Source organism: Sprattus sprattus, assembly GCF_963457725.1.
Source record: "Sprattus sprattus genome assembly, chromosome: 19".
NCBI lineage: Eukaryota > Metazoa > Chordata > Actinopteri > Clupeiformes > Clupeidae > Sprattus > Sprattus sprattus.
The window spans coordinates 5,286,667-5,309,484 of NC_137917.1; the positions used below are offsets into that span (position 1 = coordinate 5,286,667).

At 43.0% G+C, this 22,818-nt stretch overlaps 1 protein-coding gene across 1 annotated transcript in view; it reads right to left on the minus strand.

Moving 5' to 3' along the window:
* nek11 (NIMA-related kinase 11) overlaps positions 1-22,818 on the minus strand; it is a gene marked incomplete at both ends in the record, with an annotated part of 50,980 nt that overhangs the window by 26,739 nt on the left and 1,423 nt on the right. Inside the window, 8 exons of the mRNA XM_080857364.1 lie at positions 197-316; positions 2,275-2,360; positions 4,218-4,296; positions 4,636-4,785; positions 7,197-7,323; positions 7,951-8,015; positions 8,485-8,603; positions 14,662-14,827. Of these exons, the coding sequence (XP_080713490.1) occupies positions 197-316; positions 2,275-2,360; positions 4,218-4,296; positions 4,636-4,785; positions 7,197-7,323; positions 7,951-8,015; positions 8,485-8,603; positions 14,662-14,827 (912 nt within the window). The remainder of the gene's footprint in view (positions 1-196; positions 317-2,274; positions 2,361-4,217; positions 4,297-4,635; positions 4,786-7,196; positions 7,324-7,950; positions 8,016-8,484; positions 8,604-14,661; positions 14,828-22,818) is intronic.

The following is a 22,818-nucleotide window of genomic DNA, read 5'->3' on the forward strand; positions in this document are numbered from 1 at the left end:
GCATCCTTGGTGTCACACATGAACCCTGACCAGAGTCAATATTCCTGTCACAACTAGCAATGCTTAGTGGAAAACACCCTTAATCTTAAAAACTCTTCCTTGGTGCGGGGGGACATGAGCAAGATAGAGTGAGATGGAAAGAGAGAAAGAGAGAAGTAAAAACGCAGCAAAAAAGAGAAAAGCGAGTTTCACTCACTTCAGCTTCCTTGCCTTCTCATCGGCTGCCTGGAGCTTGCGCAGCCTCATGCGTTCTCTGGGGGTCATCCTCTGCACCTCAGACCTCTGCTGAAGCGTCTGGAGGTGCACCTTCTTCTGCCTGAGGGGGTGTCGGTGGATGGGGTTAGGGTGGGGCAGAGAGCAGAGATTAGTGGGGGCCATGCGCTTCTGGTCCAGACCATCAAATTCAGCTCACTGAAACAACAAGCCAGTCTTAGCATTCCTCCATTTTAAAATGTCACTGAAAAGCTGGTGACATTTGGATTGGCTCCTTAATTGGTTTCAGCCAATAAAAAAAATCAGATTTGAATAAAGCAACTGATGCAAGCTGACTGTAACATAACATACAATACAGAACTCCATTATGTGCCTTGGAGATGTCACTTAAGGGCAGCTCTATGATCTATCAGCTGACAGATTGAAATCCCCAGGGTGCTTTTATCTGGCACCTTGGTAATACATCAGTGACAAGCGACATGATGATGGGTCTGGTGTCTTCCGCATGCTGACTGAAATAATATGTTATAGGCATGTATACGCAGGATCTCCTATAAATGTATCTGCTACAGGAAAGGTCTCCAAAAGATGGATGGTGTCTGCGAGATGAGACTGTTTGTTGTGAAGGTTAACTGAAGAGATTGTTATATTTTCCCACCATCTGTACCATGGTTTTCGTAGAACTGTTTTCCAGAACTACACAGAGTCTCTCTGTACTTTCTGTTTCAGAATTATACTCTTTCACCTCAAACCTGACTGACTCCGCTTGGCACTACCATTGGAATGCCAAATTACGTACAAGAATAAAGTGCTATGACTTTTCTAGACATAAGGCTGACTTCAAATCAAGTAATTCCTGTAATGGTGAGAAAACTTTCTAGCAGAAAGCCCCCAAGGTCCTCTGAGCGTAGGCCTTGCCCTCCCCACACCATACAGGTTCCACGTGTCTCAGCTCTCCTCTCCCTGAGAAAGGTGCAGATGCTCCAAAGTGTCCACATGAGTTTGGAGGCCACAACAAGGTTACTTCAGACAGCACTGCCTGTTTAATAAGCAAGCCTTCTTCTGCAGCCCATTGTCTGGAATCTTCTTACGAGAAGCCTGCTTTCACCTGACCTTGGTAAATACATTGTTTAAGACGGCCACAAACCTTTATCAGGTGCCACAAGACAAGTAAAACTAAAAATGATGCACTACTGGCCAAAATTAAATTTGAAAATCACTGCTGCAAACACTACAGCAAAAATGGGACTTATGTTTAAAGTTACTGACATGACTAAGGGACTAAAATGATAAAGAGGCCCGGTCAATATTGACATTATCCCACCACTCCTTAGACAGAATAAGAACCATACTCCTCCCAGTGTGACTGTTGAGCTGAGAAAGCTTAGAGGCTATGGCCTTGCATGAGCTCTCTGGCCCCAGGATCACATCAGCATCATTCGTCAGGATAGCTTTCCTTACACTTCACACTTAAAACAACTGCAGGGTCTCAGACTAGCGCATTTGACATTTTGTCAGTCCAGAATTGATCAATGCATTTGATCAATTTCTAAAATATGGATAATGCTAAAACTATTCAGTTTATCCATAGCTAGCCATGAAAAATCACTATAGTATGTGTATATCTGTGTTACACTGTGACCTTGTGGAATGCTGCTTCAATGTGGGAGTACCTTGGAAATAAGAAGACCATGTTTGCCCACCAGATCATGACTAAGAATGACAGACAGCTGGCAGCTGATGCCTTTAATTGGTGTGTGTGTGTGTGTGTGCACCGATAGCCTTGCACCTGATTAACACGTTCCAAACACCAAGCTGAGACGCCAAGCGGCACAAGGACTCACCAAGTTTTAGATTCCCCCCAAAGACAAGGAGGTGTGAGGGTAGCAAAAAAATTAACACATTTTCCCAGAAAGCCCTAGTGCACAACGCAACATAATACTCATAATGTTAGGGGGCTGAGAGCTCAACCTCAGTATCAGCGGCTTGATGTCCTTTCTGATTTTGGTTCATCGGAGGACAGAGGCCGGGGCTTTATGGTCACAGAGGAGAGGTACTCACAGTGCTTTTAGTATCTGTGCAGCATCTCTGTCCCCACCTGATGTTCTGTCCTGCAGAGACATGCTGGAGAACTTGTGCTTTATGGCCTGTGGAGAGAACCAAAGAGGAACAGCAGAGAACACATCACTGTGGAGAGAACCAAAGAGGAACAGCAGAGAACACATCACTGTGGAGAGAACCAAAGAGGAACAGCAGAGAACACATCACTGTGGAGAGAACCAAAGAGGAACAGCAGAGAACACATCACTGTGGAGAGAACCAAAGAGGAACAGCAGAGAACACATCACTGTGGAGAGAACCAAAGAGGAACAGCAGAGAACACATCACTGTGGAGAGAACTGAAGAGACACAGCAGAGAACACATCACTGTGGAGAGAACCAAAGAGGAACAGCAGAGAACACATCACTGTGGAGAGAACTGAAGAGACACAGCAGAGAACACATCACTGTGGAGAGAACCAAAGAGGAACAGCAGAGAACACATCACTGTGGAGAGAACCAAAGAGGAACAGCAGAGAACACATCACTGTGGAGAGAACTGAAGAGACACAGCAGAGAACACATCACTGTGGAGAGAACCAAAGAGGAACAGCAGAGAACACATCACTGTGCATCTGCAGAAAAAATCCATCTGTGGAATGGTACTCCTCCAGAGCGCCTTTGCAGAGTTTAAGACCACGGCGGCAAAACAACACTGAGCAGCAATGCTCTCTGTCTGTGGCTCGCCGCAGAGAGCCTAGTTGAAGGATGTGCCCCATGTAAGCCAGCAGACGAGGGCATTGCTCTCTTGTGTGGATTTGTTTCTTGGAGGAGCAGAGAAGTGCTAAGCGGTTTGCCTTGTTTTTCAGTGGAGAGGCTGAAACACTGGCCACATTCCTAGCAAAGGATCGATGGAATATGAAGACAATAAATTACGTGAACCAAATGGGAGCTTTTGCGGATTTGTGAAACCAGAGAATCTGGAAAAGACATCTGAGAGCATTGTAACTGTTAAGCACCATCCTATCCTTCATGCATCCGGTAATATGATAGCATCTTAACATGAACTGTATGTTCCTGGTGGGCTACACAGATGGGGACTACCATTATTGAGATACCAAACCAATGATGAATCATGTTAATAAAGTTCTCCGTATCATTGGCTTTATACTTCCGCACACTGTCACAGGAAAAATTGATTTAATGGTGTTAGTTCACAGCTTGGAAATAGGGTTTCCACAGCTGCTCAGAAGGAACAATACAGAGACTAAAAACACATAGCAGACCTGTGTGATCCAGTTGATAGTGAGTCAGTGTATTTGTGTATGCACATATGTGTGAGTGTGTGTGTGTGTGTGTGTGTGTGTGTGTGTGTGTGTGTGTGTGTGTGTGTGTGTGTGTGTGTGTGTGTGTGTGTGTGTGTGTGCGTGCGTGCGTGCGTGCGTGCATGCGTGCGTGCGTGTGTGTGTGCGCGCGTGTGTGTGTGTGTGTGTGTGTGTGTGAGAGAGAGAGAGAGTGAGAGAGAGAGAGAGGGGAAGAGGGAGAGAAGGAAGCGAGAGAAAAGGCAGAATGAGCTGTGTGTGTGTGTGTGTGTGAGTGTGTGTGTGTGTGTGTGTGTGTGTTTGTGTGTGTGTGTGTGTGTTAACGCTTGTCCATAACAAAGTGTACTGGTATTTGAAATGTTGTACGTTTGCCTTTTCCAGACACCAAAGTCAATTAATGACTAAAAACTGTCCATAAATGACCTTTCGGGCCAAAGTATTTGAAAGGATGATGTACAAGTAGAACATGATTTAGACAGTATATCAATTATCCCCCAATACAGTGAAATGTTTTGCTCAACAGGCAATCTCTCCCTCACCCATTATGTTCTCCCTCCCATTAACCTTTTCTAACTGCATCCATGATGGAGCAGCCAACGCTGAGTTTTCCTATAGACATATGTTTCAAGCACCGGACTTAACCTGCATCTTCTGCTCAATGTATTTGCCTTTGAGTGCATCTGCAGCAGATATCCTGGACACTGGGTCCTTCACTAGCATCCTGCCAATATGGACAGAGAACAGAGGGAAGAGAGAATGAAAGAGTCACCTTGGGGGGGGAATAAACCTTCCCTTTGATTTAGTGTCACTTATTCTCCTGTAGGCCAATGAGTAATGCATTGTGCTTGCCAGGTCAAAGGTTAAGGTAAGTTCCTAAAGAAGTCACAAATTAATGTAGTCCCTGCTGCCATAGTAAGAAGAAATGGCAAAACACAATGCCATTCATGTATCATCTGTGTGTGTTTGTGTATGAGATTTGAGTCAGGATGTACACTCTCATAGACACACACACACACACACACACACACACACACACACCTTTCTTTCTAGCTTTGCTCACCTCTGCATGAAGGTGTTGAGCTCAGCTGAGTATCTGTCAGGCAGAGATGGGGTCTCACCCTCAACAATCTTCATGACAACAGAGAGGAAGTTGTGTCCTTCGAAGGCATGTGCCAGACAGCACATCTCATACAGCACACAGCCCAGAGACCTGCAACACAAGCATATGTCAAATTAAGAACCTGCCAGTAGCCCAGTCTCACATGAGCACTTACTCTTTACCACCTCATTAGATTAATCCACCTTTCAAAAGCCAATTGTTTAGTGTCAGATGCTGTTTACTGTTGCAATATGTCGGCTACTCTCTGAGAATTCAACACCTGCGCTAGATGTGTATGTAAGCATTTCTCCTTCCAAAGGCAACCACTGCGCTCTAGGTAGTTGGTCTAGCTTTTGTCATCATATAGATCAAGCCGTAAAACTGATATGCCACATTTACCATTCTAAAAGCTGTAACTGAAGATGGAGAATATCTCCATATACATTACATAGACGATGTATGTCCGGATAGGAACACTTCTCGGAAGTGTAATCAAAGCGTGTCTAAACCCGGACGATTAAGTTCGCCGGTTTTATATAACAGCGTGCAGTTGAAAGCACCCGTGGGGAACATCTTAGAGATGATGGGAGCAGCCGGAAAACAAATAGGAGAAAAACCCAACCGTCACTGCACAAATGTCAGAGCTGTGGCAGAAAGGTCTCGTGGCGTCTCCGAAGAGGCAGGCTGTGAATGGCAGCAAATAAACACAGGCATCACTCAAGCTGACAAGTTCATAACGCGACAGCAGATGCAACTGTGACTGGAATTTAGACCCTGCTGAAAACAAGTCGTAAGGCATCAGTCGTAAAATCATTAAAACTTCATCTTTCTCATTCTCTCTCTCTCTCTCTCTGTATGCGTGTGTGTGTCTGTCTGTATTGGTATATGAAAACAGTTTCAGCCTCATGTCCAGATATTGTGGTAGACAGTTTTGCCATAACATCCCAGTGTCAATATGCTTTCAGTATGCTTAAATTCACAACTATTTTCATCCAGGATCATGCTGAGTGAAATTATTCATAATAAAGGACAAGAATTTGACCTGCGTTTCGACTGCGAGTATCATGAGAAATAACAGGAAGGCTCGTATGAAACTTTCTGATGATGTGTTGACAAAGAGACATATTTCAATGTCGTCTCATTAGCCATCGGGATGGAAAATGAAGTTATTCTGGTGTGCCGTGGCACGCCTGTCAGCAGGTGTATTAGAGAAAGCGGGGAAGGGGCGGGCGACTTCCGGGGGGCCTGAACATCCTGTTGTTTTAAAGGGAACTCTCAGCGTTGACTTGTGAGAACAGCACACTCTGGCCCTTGACGCTTCTCTGCTTGCCGCTCTCGTCTCTTAATTAGCTGGAAGATGACCTCCCGTTACCCATGACGCTCCCTGAGCCCCTGCCCAGCCCGCGTGGAATTAAATGTCCGGCTCTGATAAGGGTGGTTCACGAGGATGGACTGGGCCCAGAGTTGATTGTGTGGTGTGGGTGTGTTTGGGTGCTGCATTAACGAGAAAGTCAGTGCGTAACGCATTTAAATTACTTTCTCTCTCTCTCTGTGTCTCTGTCACAAACATGCAGACATACAGTCTCTCATTCCTACTTCCTCTCCTCTCCTCTCCTCTCCTCTCCTCTCCTCTCCTCTCCTCTCCTCTGCCTCCCCCTCTCTCTTTCTCTTTCATTCTCTTGGCTTTATTTTCTTCTTCTTTATTTCTAACTCCCTCTTACTACGTTATTACTTTTTCCTAGAGAACACAGGTTTAAGTACGAGTTCAACATAAAAAAGACAGGTGAAAAGAAGAGAGGGGAAACATCCAGATGAAATTGTATTCAAGTATTCTTATGGATGTCTTCTTTATCCAAGTATTCGTGCATACTCCATACACTTCACAAGCATAACGTTTCCATAATCAACACACATCTCTACATCTTTCACATCTGTTTACACAGCACCAATTTGGATGACTTTGCTGCAATTTGAGTGTCTTGAAGTGCACAGCAAATTTTCATCAAGTGACTGAAATCAAAGACTTCACCACCATGCTTTCCTTCCACAGTTTTCACTTCAGACCTGTCAACCAAATTAGCTTGTGTTTATTACTCCCACTAACAGCAAGGCCTGTTGTGGTCTGATGGTCTAAGTCAAAGTCTCTAAATCTCAGAATGAATACTTTGATCATACAATTCAAATCGTACATACACATTCTGCTAGCTGCACACAGCACAGTCTGAAAACACTCATGCACATGTTAATCGAGAGGAAAACTTTATGTACTTCTTCAGAAGACTTCTTGTTCAAACACTTCTCTCAAAGGGTTTACAAACAGAGTCTGAGCACAAGCACTTTAAAGAATCACTTCTGCAGAAACTCAAGGGTTTACAAACAGAGAACGTGCACAAGTATCTTAAAGAATCACTTCTGCTGAAACTCAAGCACTCCATGAATCGGGTAACCACAGCAATTAGAAGCTCAATGAAGCTCAATGGCATTCCAGTGGTGGTCATAATTACTCCTCCTATCCAACTCACCAGATATCAGACTTGGCATCGTATCCATGGTGACTGAGGGCCTCGGGGCTCATGTAGTATGGAGTGCCTGTGAAGGTGGTGGCCAGGTCACTTGACCCCATGAGCAGACAGGACACACCAAAGTCACCTGAAGAGGAATTCAGCATTAGTGACCTTCACGACAACAATAGTACTTAACTTGCACTCACAGCAGTTACATTCCTGCATTTTTTTTTTCTTATGTAAAATAGTATTTATTGTTACACTAGGTCTCTATTGATCGTAACTTGACTGTTCTCTCCCTTGTACATCGCTTTGGATAAAAGCGTCTTCTAAATGACAAAAAACAACAGCAGACTACCTAACTACTACCTAACTAACCACAGCCACAGACTGCAGTGACTTCAATCTCCCTATCCAGTACTGTGAAGACTGTTAAGATACACTTTAAAAGCACTTCACCTTGTACTTGTATTACCTCAGTTCACTCAGTAAAGTTGTTTCAGTCCTACTGCTACTAGTGCCATGAGCTGTAACTTATGCTCTTACTCTCCTGTGTATTAACTTTCATTGTCAGCCAGAAAAAACATATTTTAACTGCAAGACATTAATCCCTTTCCTTTGACAACAGCGGTATTTAACAAACTCAATCTTAAGAGAGCACTTCTGAATACTGTATGAGAGCTGTGCACCCCTGCTTCACTTTAAAACCCACTTTATGGGATTTATACAACATCAAACCCTCGTCCCACGAGGTATCCACACGCAAGCCCACCTATTTTAACAATGTTTTTCTTCAGGAAAATGTTTTTGGCTTTCAGGTCCCGATGAAGGATCCGCCTGAGAGTGGAGACAAGAACAAACAGAAAAACAACAAATATCCCTGAGCTGATGGGAGTCTGAAAAACAAACTGTTCAACAGGGCTTTCTCCCCCCTTTTTTGTGCAAAATAAAAAAAAACCTGCTTGTAATATGAATATCCTATGTGTATTACGATATCTCTCATTTTTCATATTATAGACAATACATATAAAAGTGATTTAATTCCATATTATTCCATATAAACCTAAAGTAAAATAAAGTAAATAATTTGAAATGAAACAATCCCCACATCATTATTAAAAAAAAGTCACGCAGTATCATGATGGATTTGTTTTTCTTATAACTTTCTGTAACAAGAACATACAAAAGCTGATTCATTTCATATTTTATTTCAGTCGTCTCATTTCATGTGTAGTAAACAGTAGGTCGGTCATATGGTATGGAGGGGAACGGGCTGATGTGTGTCTGCAGTGGGAGCCTCCCTCACCTCTGGTGCATGTAGTGGACCCCCAGCAGCAGCTGGATGAGCCACTCAGTGACCTGCACCTCAGAGAGACAGCTCCCCAAGGTCCTCAGCTCCTCCAGTTTACAGTCCAGGTCACGGTCCTACAGGTCAGACAGAATGAGCAGCAGAGAAGGAGGGAGAAGGACAGATGAGGAGGGAGAAGGAGAGCGGAGGAGAGAGGAGGAGGGTGAAAGAGAGAGGAGGAGGGTGAAGGAGAGGAGGAAAGACAAGAAGGAAGAATGAGAGAGGTGGAGGGAGAAGGAGAGAGGCGGAGGGAGAAGGAAAGAGGAGGTGGGGGAAGGAGAAAATAGGAGGGAGAAGGAGAGAGGAGGTGGGAGAAGGAGAAAAGAGGAGGGAGAAGGAGAAAGGAGGTGGGAGAACGAGAGAGGAGGAGGAAGAAGGAGAGAGGAGGAGGGAGAAGGAGAGAGGTGGAGGGTGAAAATGTACAGTGGGGTGGAGAAAAGGGTTTTTAATGTGTCACACATATTCACCAGCATCTCCAGTCATCAAGTCCCTCAGCCACTCCTTCTCATCAAGCCCATATCATAGCAGAACTCAAAAGAGCATCCTGTTCTCTCTTTTTATTTCCCAGGGGGCACCACCAACCCCTGGCTCTCCCCCTTCACAAGGAGCGGCGGTGCCAGTCATGATGCCCGACGTCTCTGGGGGGCTAAACTAGCAGCTGTAAAAAGAAGGCGCCAGGCAAGTGATGTGCCCTCCTGTATCAGACTACCCTCTTACAGTAGACTAAAAAAGCACGCACAAATGCGGTCTGCCAGCCCTGGCTCAAAGCTTATATTAGTTTAATAAGTGCGTTAAAAATCAAATGAATTATTAATTATTATTATTAATCAAATAATGAATTAAAGATTAAGATATGATGTGGATAAAACATCCATTACAGCTAAAATGTTGTCCATTTTTGTATGTATAATAATATTTCTGTGAAGGACAGATTATTTACAGTGAATATATTTGTTTTGTTTCTCAGTCAAAAAGTCCAAAAGTTTTGGTATATGTTTTATCCCCAATTTTTTTAAACATAGCGTAACACAACACAGAAATACAGATGAAATGTGAGGGCTGAGTTTTACTGATGTGTCTCCCAGTCTGGGTCCCATCTCACAGAGGTACTGTAGAATCAAAGCAAGACCAAAACAAAGCATTTCTTTTCAGAGGGAAATCCCACCACGGGACAGAAAACACATAAGCCACAAAATGACGACGAACCAACCAGCTTCCAGAGATCTGAGCAAAGAAAAAAACACAGTAATACCTCTTTTTAATATTTGTTTTTCTCGGCCACACCAGACATGTGCAACCTATCATCAGTGAACTCTACTCATTTGGATGGCACAGCTTCCTGAGGACACAACAGTGCAGGTGTGGGTGGAGGTTGTGCAGGGGGTAATGGGTGCAGGTGTGGGTGGAGGTTGTGCAGGGGGTAATGGGTGCAGGTGTGGGCGGAGGCTGTGCAGGGGTGTAATGGGATTACTGGTGTATTGGGAGTGACTGGGAGGGAGCCCACGCTGGCCCCCCCGAGAGGCCTGAGGAGCCGACTCCGCATGCTGACGTGACTGACCAATGGTGTGTCAGAGAGCGTTCCGAGAACTCACAGCACATCATAGTGCTCAGAGCTCAACACACATTATCAAACGATAATTGGGTTATTTGATGACTAATTAGCACCACGTAATGAGGCCGTCTGCACAGACATGGCAATCATCATTTGGTGAGGGCCCCCTCTGTTTCTGGCGTCTGACGTTTCAGTGTTCAGTAGTCTATGTTCGATGCCTTACGTTCTGTGTTTGACATGATAATAGTAATAGTTACCTTGAATGGATTGGTTTTCACCAGCATTATTTCCTGGTCATACAGTGCTGTGATTTAACCATGTATCTATTGGAATGTATGTATTGCATATTTCTCTCTATCTCTCTGCCTATACAAGCACAGCAGATGTCATCTTTAAAGAGTGGCATTCATTGGAGCAGCTACCATGGGCCCAGACAGGTGAAAGATCCCCCGGGTAGATAAGTTGACTGGTGCAACCTCTGGACCAAATCCCACCGCAAGCGAGAAAAGACACGTCCATTATACCAGTGGCAGCTCAGTCATTAGTGGGTGCACACTCGGGTACAAAGACTACTGAGGTTATCTCCCTGTCTCAAATTTCTGTATGTCTCTCATACTCTCTCTCTCTCTCTCTCTCTCTCTCTCTCTCTCTCTCTTCCTTTCTTCCTCTCACCCTCTGTCCTCTCCAAGAAAAGGCATGTCAAATTCGAAATATATTTCAGACTTTTATATTTCTCAGCACCCCTAATGACTCTTGCCTGTGGAGGTTTCTCCTGACTCTTATCCTTTAAAAGCCCTTCAAGCGTTTTTTTCGCTCGTGGCTGCTGAGCCTCTGGTAGGTCTTGCTGCTCCAGGATCAGTGAAGCGCTCACAGGGCCCCCTCTCCACAGGTCCTTTGCCTTTTCGGTAAATGAGTTGGTGCTCTCGCCTAGGCAGGGGCGGGTAATGAAGCTTGACTTCGGTCAAATGGGAAGCATTTGATCACTCAAGTCCACCATGTCTCCTCTCGTCACAGCTTTAAAAGGGAAAAGAAGGGGAGGGGGATCAATTCATCCCCGATGAAGCAGCTCCAGCAGGGGCAGGGCAATCGATGCAAGCAGCAGGTCTGGTAGTTCAGACTAACTCTGAACACCGACATTCAGCCACTGACACTCATCTCCTTAAGAGCAAGGAACATACTGTTAAGGGAGAAATATGAAATCAATGAAATCAAATCAGCAGAACTAATAAGATACATAAAGATCTGGATTGAGCAATGTCAATACAATGCCTAGGGTGTATGAATGTCTACTTGGTTTTTATATCCCCAATCCAAGGCACCATTAGCACATTACCATCTGGCTGGCGGGTGGTGATTCAGTTAAAGTGATTCACTGAGTGCTATGATCAGAGGTACTGTGGGAATGTCTTTATCATTACGATGTGAGAGAAAGATAGAGAGCAAGATCAAGGAAGTAGGGTTCGTTAGAATGAAAGTAACTGGAGTTGTTGCTAAAAAACCTGATGGATTTTTTTTTTAAGAGCAAACACCCAGGCAGGATGAAAGGAGAAGGGAGAAAGAGTGGGGAGGAGGAGGAGGAGAAGGAGGAGGAGGGGAAGGTGGAGGCGTGCTTGATCTCGATGCTCATGTGGTTCTTCTCTCCTCATTTTTAACTCCTTAGATCTCCGGCTGATTTCGCTGGCCGTGCGAAGGAAAGAGACATGCAATCAATCACTCATTCTGTGCTCTCTCCATCCGTACATCTATCACTTGCTCGGGCGGAACTAAAGACGCCGTAGGGGGGCTGAGGGAGAACCCTCTGCTGGTGCACACAAACACCTGGGCAAAATATCCCTCCCCCCCTGTATGAATATAACACTCCTACATGCCTGTGAACAAGCTTTGCATGTGTAATAATGATCAAGGAGGATTATTCATGGGACCTTATAAAACAATCGGGTTCTATCGCATTATTTAGCTGTTTCTGATTGGACGAGAGACGTTCCATACCATGGATTATCCCAGAACAACACAATGGGGATTTTTCACAGCTAATAATAATTCACTCCGCGATGAAATATCCTATAGCGCATTGATGATAACCGTTAATTCAAAATTCTTATAATTCCAAACCAAGACGTTGACAATGGAACTATTTTTTTTTGCGGAGAAACAATGGCGAAAAAAAATAAAAATTGAATCAATAACTTCGTGTTGAACTTCGGTGGCTACGGCCGAACACCACCTGTGGGATTATCCCTTACCTACCCCACTCCCACTCGTGCTATATTGCTTAATTATTACATTCTTCACAGAACAACAAAAAGACCATGCCTACATCGTTCCAGAATTTGTTATGGTTTTAACAAAGTCAATGTAGAAGACAGTAGCCAATTGTTGACTACTATACCTTTTATAAACAGTGTAAAGGATTGTCATTCGAAGGTTTGTACTACAAGTGCAACTGTTGTAGATACACCATAGACTTGGATGTACTGATGCTTCCTTTGTGCCCAGTTTATTCCTGCTGTCACTGCATTTTGAATACAGTGCTCTCTATAGTCTCTTCTGGCAATCATTGTCCAGTGTATCAGATAACACCCTGTAGCATATGATTATCATTGTGAGAGAGAGTTTTTGATCATGGAGGATTACCCTTTGCGGAAAAGGAGGTAAATGACATTGAAACAGTGTTGCAGGCTTTAAACTATAGTTCAGGGCTCTAACCATCAACAGCATTTCTGATTACTTTTCGATTATTTAAGATGTTACATTTGTTGTGCTTGGTTGGGAAGCAGCCATGGTAGTAAACAGGGATAGGAACCCTGGCCACCAGAGGCACCCAAACATCTTACGACTGGAGCTAGCTAGCTTTATCCACAGGTCATTTTTCTGTAGCCACAGGTCTTATTTACTGTCAAAATATTTCATATGAATACAAATGATGAGCTCATACAACCACTTAATCGTTTGTGGTAAACCTAGCTATCTCCATTACTCAAATGCAGCACCTGACACACACACACACACACACACACACACACACACACACACACACACACACACACACACACACTCAAAGTGTTCCCAACTTAGAAACTTTTCAGACCCTCTTAGCGACTTTAATTGTAAAAGAAGTTCTGAAGACCATCAGGGGGAAAGCCAGAAACATAAATCTTTTATAGGACTATTGTAATGTATTCCCATGCATGCTCAGAGTAACGTTAATCTCCTCTGGCAGCAGTGTCTTTTCCTCTCTTCTCACACTGCGCGTACAAGCAGGAGTGAGATACTATGGTTATGGGTTACAGTAATGGCTACCATGGTTATGGGTTAGAGTTATGGTTAAGAGTAAGAGTTATGGTAACCATGGTTTATGCTCGGACACTTCTCTTTTGTCTGTAGCAATTCTGTAATTTAGTTGTTTTCTCTGTCTATGACAGTGTGTCTGTTAGCATGAAAATCTGCATATATCAATTTTTTCCTCACACTGACTCACTGTGTGAGCTAGCGTTTGGAATAGTAACCCCATAAATTAAAGAGAAACCTGTCAGCCACTAAGTTTTTCCAAGTCTTTTCCTGTAAACCGTCTCTAATTGGTTTTGCCTCTGGCCATACAAAATCACAAAACAGCTGTCTTATTTTACTGACGTTCAGTTATGTACTGACAAACAAAAGAAAGAAGGAATCGTCAGGACTACATCCCCAAATGCCTACCACTGAATATTACAAATAATTTACAGTATTTAAAGATTCTGATGGTGACAAAGGTGGTGCCGGTCTCAATGTAAAAGGTCCCAGATCATGCTCTGGCATGCTCCGATACAAATTAAGGCCCGGGAATAGTACTGAGTCCTTCCTGAAGGCAGCATAATAAAAGCCCATTTCTCTTGGACACACTTGTGCGAACAGAGAATGTTAAGCTTTAAGCTTATGAAGGCATGGAATAGGAACACAGAACACTGAACATCTTTGAAAGTGGTGTGTAGTTGTGTGTGTGTGTGTGTGTGTGTTTGTGTGTCTGTGAGAGAGAGTGTGGCAGGGGTGACAGGTGCCAGATGTGAGGAAGATAATAAAACAATGCTGTACTTTCAATACGGAAAAAGAGTCTGAGTATCCAAGCGGTCAGAAGCGAAGTCAGATAGTAACAAGGTCAGGTGATAAAACTGTCACAACGGCAGCAGCAGCAGTGCAGTGTAACCTCAGAGTAAGAGCCAAGGGTACAGCATCTCCTGTCACGCTGAGACAACACCCTACCAGTCCTGTCAGCAACACCACAGAGCACACACCATAGAGGTTAGTGGGACAGAAACAGAATGAAAATGACTCCAAACCCAGATGCTAGCCGCTACAGTGGGATAATGGCATCACAGAGAGGGACAGATTTTGGTTGACAGGGGTGGGGGGTAATGGACCTATTTTGAAGGGTGATGATTGCACAGAGAGGGGGGGGGGCTTCAGCCATCATAAACAGAGTTTTTATAAAAAAAAATACATTTCAGACATTCTGGCTTTTCCTGCTTTGCTACAGCTGCCGTGCAGACAGAGAGCCCTAATGGGTTAGCCACACACAGACGTATATAAGCCATTCTGGAAAGACTTACTTCACAGTATTCTGTGATGATGCAGAAGCTGTCCCTCTCCAGGAAGCTGCTGTAGAACTTTAAGATGGCAGGGTGGTGCAGCTGCGAGAGAAGCTGTGCCTCCTGATTGGCCAGGACCGTTTCATTGGGCTCCAGGCCACCAACTGGGATTTCCTTCAGGACTTTCCTATGGGAGAAAAAGAAAGAAACTGCATAATTGACTTGGGTCCATCTTTCTGCCTCTCTAGTGACTACTGATTAGTCATTGACTTGGTGCTACAGAAATGTCAGAAATAATAATAGACTAAGTCAGGAAGTGATTTATTATTATGTCTGACACGTATCATCATTGGGAAATGAGTGGGGCGAATGTATTATCATCTTTCAAACAGCACATTTTATACAGTATTCACAATAGGTAAGTATATCTAATTAGCATAGCAAATGATGCAAGGATATGCCTTCATTAAGAAATACATACTTTTTTTTTACTTTTCAGACACTTTTTCCCTTGACCAAAATTAATGAAACACCTTAAGCATACTATAACTTCCTGATGTTGAGTATCTCAGATAATACACTCTAGGGAATATATATATAAACACAATTAAAATATATCATGAAGAGAAGGGTGCCCACAAATGTTGCTCTTTCCCCCCTTTTCTATTAATTAGCACTGGGGCTTGTTAAAAGAAAACCAAGGACTAGCATATTAACAAAGTCCTCTGCATAATTACATTACACTATCTAGACATTCTCACTTTAGGTCTAGGCTAGTGAAAGCAGGCAGTGTTCACCAATAAAGAGGGCCTGGGTAGGTAATTTAGCTTGTCAAGGCATACGAGAGGCATTCAACACGACCTTTGACCCTCAGCCTTGCGTGCTCGTATTTTGAGGTGTAATATCTCAACCCCTTTGTCTGGGAATTCCCCGCCCCTTCACTGCATTTCATTTGCTCAGTTAATCTGGCCAACTCCTCAATGGAGGTCCACTTCACTCACGTAATTGGACACGCCTTTAACCAATCAGACCAACGATACTATACAACGATACAACTATCGGTAATAAAGCAAACACATCTTTTTTTCTGTATGAATTGTTCCAGAGCAGATTTCTGTTCTATTTTCAAAGAAACCTTGCCTTTGAAATCATCCAAGACAGCCGCGAGAGCAGTTTATAGTTTACTGTGCTTTTCTCTTAAGTTTCGCTTTTGTTACGGTAGACGTGGTTATTTTAAATCCGCCAATGGCGCGCCAGGTAGCCAAAAGCCAGTTTGTGATTGGCTCCAAGGATTCTGGAAATCTTGAAGTGAACTGCTATCCTAAGTTTGCCAGACCCCCTTCAGAGGCTAAATCAAATTGGCCGGAGAAGAGGGGCGGGACTTCCCAGACTATCAACCCCTGTGTGTCAGCACAGAATTCCAGAACATAACTCCATGCCTGCTTAGAGATAAAGCAACCCTCTCAGAGTCAGGGTCAGAGCTTTCTGCTTGTTCCTTTATGCTTGCTTTATGCATTTGCTTTTCTCCTGTTTTCACTGTTATTCAGAACTAAAGAAGATACTATGGGAGAGATACATAAGTAAACATAAAATTGTCCAGCCATGGCATGATGTCACTCAGGCTGCCAGTAAGTCTCCTTCTACTGCATGTAAAAAGCTGCTTCCTCAACACAAGCTAATTGCCTTCCTGTTGTACCGGTAGATAACAAGGATGCAATGCACACGATTACTGGCAGTCATGCTCCAGCTCAGTTTAATGGTATGACGGCACAAGAGGAACAAGCGCCTTGCAATCCACTCATAATTACTTCACAAAGATGCAGGTCTGTCTCCGCAGCACCTGACCTGATTGCCTGACCTAATGCAATGTCATACATTTAATTACCAGAGGCTTTGCATGAGAAAATCTGAGTGGATTACAGTGACTGAAGAGGCCAAGTGGCAAAAAAAAAAAAAAAACAGCATCAATTTCACACCAGCACTCACCCCCTGCTCGAAACACTTCAACATTTTTATGTTCATGATCAAAGGAAAGTGTGTTGCATGCTGCCACTGTTTAGCTCTGCTGTGCACAAAGAAACAAAATGTAGTGGTACACACCAGTGGTACACAGTGTCTCTCCTGTTTCAAAGTCAAATAGAATACCAGTAATGACTATCTGCAGGACACAAACATGAGTGTCCAACAGACCCAACTCCCCACACCCCCAACAGCGGCTAAGCCCTTTAATCTTTCACTGTCTCTTTTCAATTTCCTGTCACTTTGGCCCTACCACCTCCAGTGAGATGCGCGGGTGTTTGCATGAGTGCTGTGTGCCTCCATTACAGGCAGAGGCAGGTTGAAGGAGTGTCATTTAGTTGAGAACAGATTGGCTCCACTGACCTTTTCCAAAGCTTCTCGCAATGATGCGGAGCCCCAGGCTGCAACGTAAATATTATCTGTCGTTAGCTCACTAGTCGTGAGTGTTCACAGTTTTAAATGACAGTGGAATAATGGCCTGGGACATTTCCGTTTCAGAATGGTGCCAAGGACAAATGAGACGGGACACCAAACAGAGAACAGATGGAAGAATACATTTCGTTTACACCATGTGGTCATAGTGCTCTTATTAGCTATCAGTTTCAACATTCACACATCACCGTCTCTGTTGGAGAAGTCTTTAGGTACAAATGATTCAGATTGATTGTGGAAGAAAGGTAAGGGGAAAAATGTATTACAATTTCAAAATTGATTACAATTTTAAGGTGAGTGGTGGGTTTCTCACTTTGCAAAAGACCTTTTTTCGGGCCACGATCAAGGAGAAGAAGTATAAAATGTGCACATCATATATGGAAAAAATTATATTACTTATTCAAGAATTAGAAGACAGTGTCTAGAGTACCAAATCACTATTAATTAAATCCATTTGGTTTGTGATAGGGGAAAACATGTAAATGAGCGTGAAAAAAAGAAGGCATTCCTCTTCTCATATCCAGTTCTTATGGGACCTAATCAAGTCTCATGAATAGAAATTAAAACATCTCTGGTTTTTTGAGGGTCTCTGCCAAATTGAGCTTGCAGTCACTGTAGTGGACTTTCGGCCATTTGAGACATTCAGTGAAATTAGTTAATTTGATGTGCCCTTCAAAGATTATTACTTCACTAAAGAATGCCTCAAGGCTACCTCCAGAGAGGCCCATAATATCTCACTCTCTCTCATCTCATTTTCCAAATGTACGTTGCTAAGGCCCTCTGCTAATATTTAAGTATTTGTTTGTTGTGCTCAGAAATGACATAATTGACTTTGAATGGAAAATGGCCAACCTCTGATCTTTTGTTAATATCACCTCTTAATACCAATGTATAATTTCCTTGTGCAAGGCGTGCAGCAATGAGGCGTTTAACAGGGTCAAGGGGGCCTGGAGAGAGGGGTCACTGCTACCGTCTTTCTGATGGCAATCACCAGCGGGTTAGCCGTGTGTGCAGTTACACCTGTCAATCATTTTGATGACTTGGTGCCAATGGCCGCTCAGCCTAATGACAGGGGGCCCCACCGCCAGTGGTGCTTGTCCAAGCTAAGGTAATCCAGGCCATGTTAGTCTATGGCGATGAGGAGGGGTGAGCAAGCAGGACTCACTTTAATGGGGCTTTTCACACCGCCGGAGACCCCTGGGAAAGAGAGGTTCACAGACCAGGCACACAATGACAGCATGACGATTGTTTTTTTTTCTAACCACTCGTGAAGTGGGCACAAATGGTCATCCAGAACTACATTCACCGTATGAACAATATTCCACATCTTCATACAGTCAGTAACCTGTGAGACACCAACAATCAAAGCCTACAGCCTATACCCAGCCAATACAGACTTGTAGGTAACACAGTATTTCAAAAATGATCACTGGGGTAAGGATTAGGGCTACGCTCACAAGTCAGTGTTTTTTCCAAGACAACGTTGCAGCTCACTCTCCAAAACAACCTGCTATTCAGATCATTATAACTAACAGAAACACTTCCGTCCATGGCCTATGTGAGGGCAGGTCTTATCTTGTTAATCCTCAGATTTATTTTAAGCAAGTGCATATAAGCAGGGCTCACATCATTATGGCGCTGTTCATTAGTGACACTACTGTATGCGGTAGCTTTTATCCTATGGGTGGGTGAAGCTTTTGAGTTGCCTGAGTATATTTCCAAATAAAGTTACTGATGTGAGATGCCTTGTGTAGTTTGCCAATACATAAGGTTTTTGATACTTTTGACAATCGTTTAAAATTCATGCTAAGAAGTTTATATATTTTTAATATATTTAAAAATAATATTTGCTTGTCATATTCACATATCATTGAGACAAGCTGGTCCATGTACTGTATGTATTCTTATCTCCATCTCAGAAGTGGATACCATTTACGTCTTTAAGTCTAAAGTAAAAACACCCCTCTTTAGTGCTTCTTATAGTTCGGAAAAAACCCTCCACCCCACCCCTTACCCTGGATAGTCGGTGGCATGCCATATTATAATGCCATCTATATTTAGAAAATTAGGCAGGGCATCATTTAGACAGCCAGATATGCATGTGAATTGTTTTTCTTGTGTATGTCCAATATTTTGTTTCCTAACCTGTCTCTGTTCTCTTCCTTATTGTAGGAACTTTCCCTGTGAATTCTGATAACTGTGATAACACTGTTCCTTGCCACCATAACCTATAATTACATACACACATATGAGGCAACCTAGCTATGTCCACTCACTTTATCCTTTCTTTCCCTCCAACTCTACACTCCACACTATCTCCACTGTGGGATACTGCTGCAGCCACTCCACCCAATCGCTTGCAGTTTGTATTCTGCTCTGATACATGACACATCTCATATCAATATTTTGTATATGCTTCATAGTTTTGCTTATCCTTCTAATAGAGACCTTACAGTATAGTATGCCCAACAAGCTGTTCTTCAACCAATACTCTGAATGCTAGCTACTCTCTCCATTTGAATCCACTTTCAATCTTATATGTATACGTCAGTGTATGCCCCATGTACGCTAATGTGAAGCTAATATGTGAAATATGTATAAATTCATCTGCTTGCATTTTATTCTTACTTCTCCTCCTCCTTGTCTCAAATAAATTCGATTGGAACAGTTCTGAGTTTAAAAAAAAAAATCAATATTTAGTGCCAGAGTATCGATAACGTATTGTGTGCAGAAATACTGCGAGACATCATCTTCTCAATATTTTGCTTCCATTTTGTAATTTAGTTGAAGAAACTGCTGGGCTAGAGATCTGATTTTCTAACTCTTATTCTACAGTTGTACTTTTTTGTTCACTGGTTGTGAATGGTATGGTATTGTCTAACTTCAACTTTCATGATTTCAGCCACGGGCAATGGGAGGTCAGGACATTTTTTCACAGAGTGTTGAATCCTGCTTCTTCCACAGATCAGGGTGATACTGACAGAGTTTATCCTGGAGTATTTCCCAGTCTTTTCGCAGGTCAGTTCAGCCTTTGATCCAGACACATTTCACAGTCTCTGCCAATGAAAGTATTTCATCAGGAGTGACACAATGGGCTAGACCTGCACCAGACACTCAGGGATGTAATGCTTTATCTCAGTGAAGCAACTGTTCAAAAGAAACAAAACGGCGCGCCTGATCCATTAGAGGGGCTTCAAAGGCACTGGCTAACTCTCTGGACAGTTTAAGGAATGGCTTTCCTATGCCAGTCGTGTGATATTTAAAAGTAATGTTATGCATGTCTGCTAAGTGCTTGAGGCAACTTTAATTTCTGTATGCTTAATAACTTAATAACATTACTACAGACATCAGGGTACAGTATTTAAACTGTTAGAGGCACGTGTTAGTGTGTGTGTGTGTGTGTGTGTGTGTGTGTGTGTGTGTGTGTGTGTGTTCGAGTGTGTGTGTGTGTGAGCATTTACCAATTCATTGTTTTATTATAATCTGATTTAAGAAGGGTTTCCTTTAACTTTTCTAAAACATTTCACACATTTTGTAAATATTATGCTCCTCTTCGTACATTAACAGTGTGTCATAGAGAATCACCTGTCCAGTGATCTGACATTTCATACCCAGTTCATACTAGTTATACGAATGGATCCTTTTATATACCATCCAACAATAGGGAAGTTACATTGGTGTTGACATTTATATCGAATCCAGACCTGTCTACGACCTCAGAAAATGTAAGCGGCAATAAAAAAATCATCCATCGCTGAAAATTCCAGCAGTGAATAATTAAGCATGCATTCTTGCCCTATTTCTCAGGCTTCCTCTCAAAGCTGGGTGCAAATTAGCATGCTCCAAGAATAGCCCAATGATGAGCAGACAGGCTACTCACCACAGCCTGCTGAAGTGCAAAGAATCTTCTCTGTTCCAGAACATAGCAGATAAATGATCACATGCATAAAAATAACAATGACACATTCTGACAGAGTCTACCGATCGAGCGAACAACAACCGGATCAATCTCAGCACATGTCACAACATGCTGTTCACATTTTTAGAAAGTTTGGCTTTTCAACTGATGACTGTGTTGGACATCTTAAATTCCAACGTATGTGATCTGAGAATCTCAGACACAAGAAGTACACTGAGAAGAGGAGCCCCCTCGACATAAACAATATGCCTGGCTGCTTCTTGAGATGTCTTGATGTTCCCTGGAGCTAAACAGACCCATCCATTATGGACCAGGGGATAGCCTAAATATGTCAAATAACAAAGCCAGAGGCTGTGGAGAGACAGAGGTTCAAGCAGCAAGGGAGGAATGAAGAAGAGGAAAATCAAAGTGAAGAGCAAGAAGAAAAGGATAAATAGGAGCGAGAACAATGGGCTTAGTGAACGGACAGTAAGCAGAAGACACTCAGGGACTTGGTGCGTCTGTGGGAGTCGGTGGGAGCCGGTGGAGGCCGGTGGGCAGCTGCATAAATGGGGCAGGTGAATAAGTGGGGTAAAAATAGCATATGCCTCTGGACCTCTCAGGGGGGTTACCTGACTGGTATAGCTGGAGGTAGGTAAGAGAGGGAGTGGGGGTAGAAGAATGAGAAGAAGACAAAGGGGGAGAACCCCCTTCCTTGGAGAGAGAGTCAGAGGCAGTGTTTAAATCATTATATGCACTATATATTATATCCCCCATACTGAAAGCGTCAGAGTTGCAATGCTAGTACGCCAACACTGAGTTTCAGTATACTGAGATGTTCAAACCTTTGCAAGACAAACAAATAGGTTTGATCCATGTGCATTCAAATACATCAAGGACATACTGTTGGTGCCTTAATTTGTTAAGCACAGCATTTCAATGGAGAATTAAGATTTGGATAATTTAGTTGTGATTGTAAGGCAGACAGGAGTGACTGAGATTAATGCTGAGGTGGAAAGATAATGGCTGAAATAAATGAAAAATACGCGCCCGGGCCAGTTAATGTCAGTCTGCGTTAACTGCTTGTCAGGGTGACTTAATGAACAAGCAGTGAGATGTACTGCCCTTCGTTTCAAGTCAATCATTTCAACGCTGCAATTAAGTATCTCGCCATAAACAATCAAAGCTGAATTTTCTGCAGTGTTGGGGGTTCGTTAACTTCAGGCAAGTAGCCCAGGCATTGAATCTTGATCTGACATAAATAGCTATCGTCAGAGAGTCCCTTTTCTGTATCACTGGATCCTCTGTGTGCATACACACTGATCCTTTTGACCTTATTTGAGTCACTTTAAATAAGATACCAGGTGCAGACTGAGATATAGAGAAGGGGATTGTTTTGGAAATGGGTCAGGAAAAGAGTGTTTTTGTCCTCAGGTCCAAGTACCAAGGAGATAATCTGAGAGTATATAATCACATGTAACTAAGTACAGTCTGAGACATTTGCAGAATTATGACAAAGGACAGGAAATGACTTCTCCCTGAGTAGAATATGGTCTCTGATGATGAGCGCTGAAGAATATTCCCTTTATTGAGTTTTAACTAAACATGAAACTTAAATTAAAGGAAGAAGTAGTTTCGCTGACCCTCAGTGACCATATCAGGCTAAATGCACCTTGACCACTGACAGTGTCACCAACCGGCATGGAAAGAAATCTATACACAGCCAATGACTTTTCATAGAAATCAATCGTCATTTGATTATTATTATTTACGTGAGAATGTACAATTGGAACCCAGGCAACCAGTGGGCTGCAGCCACATGCGGTGCC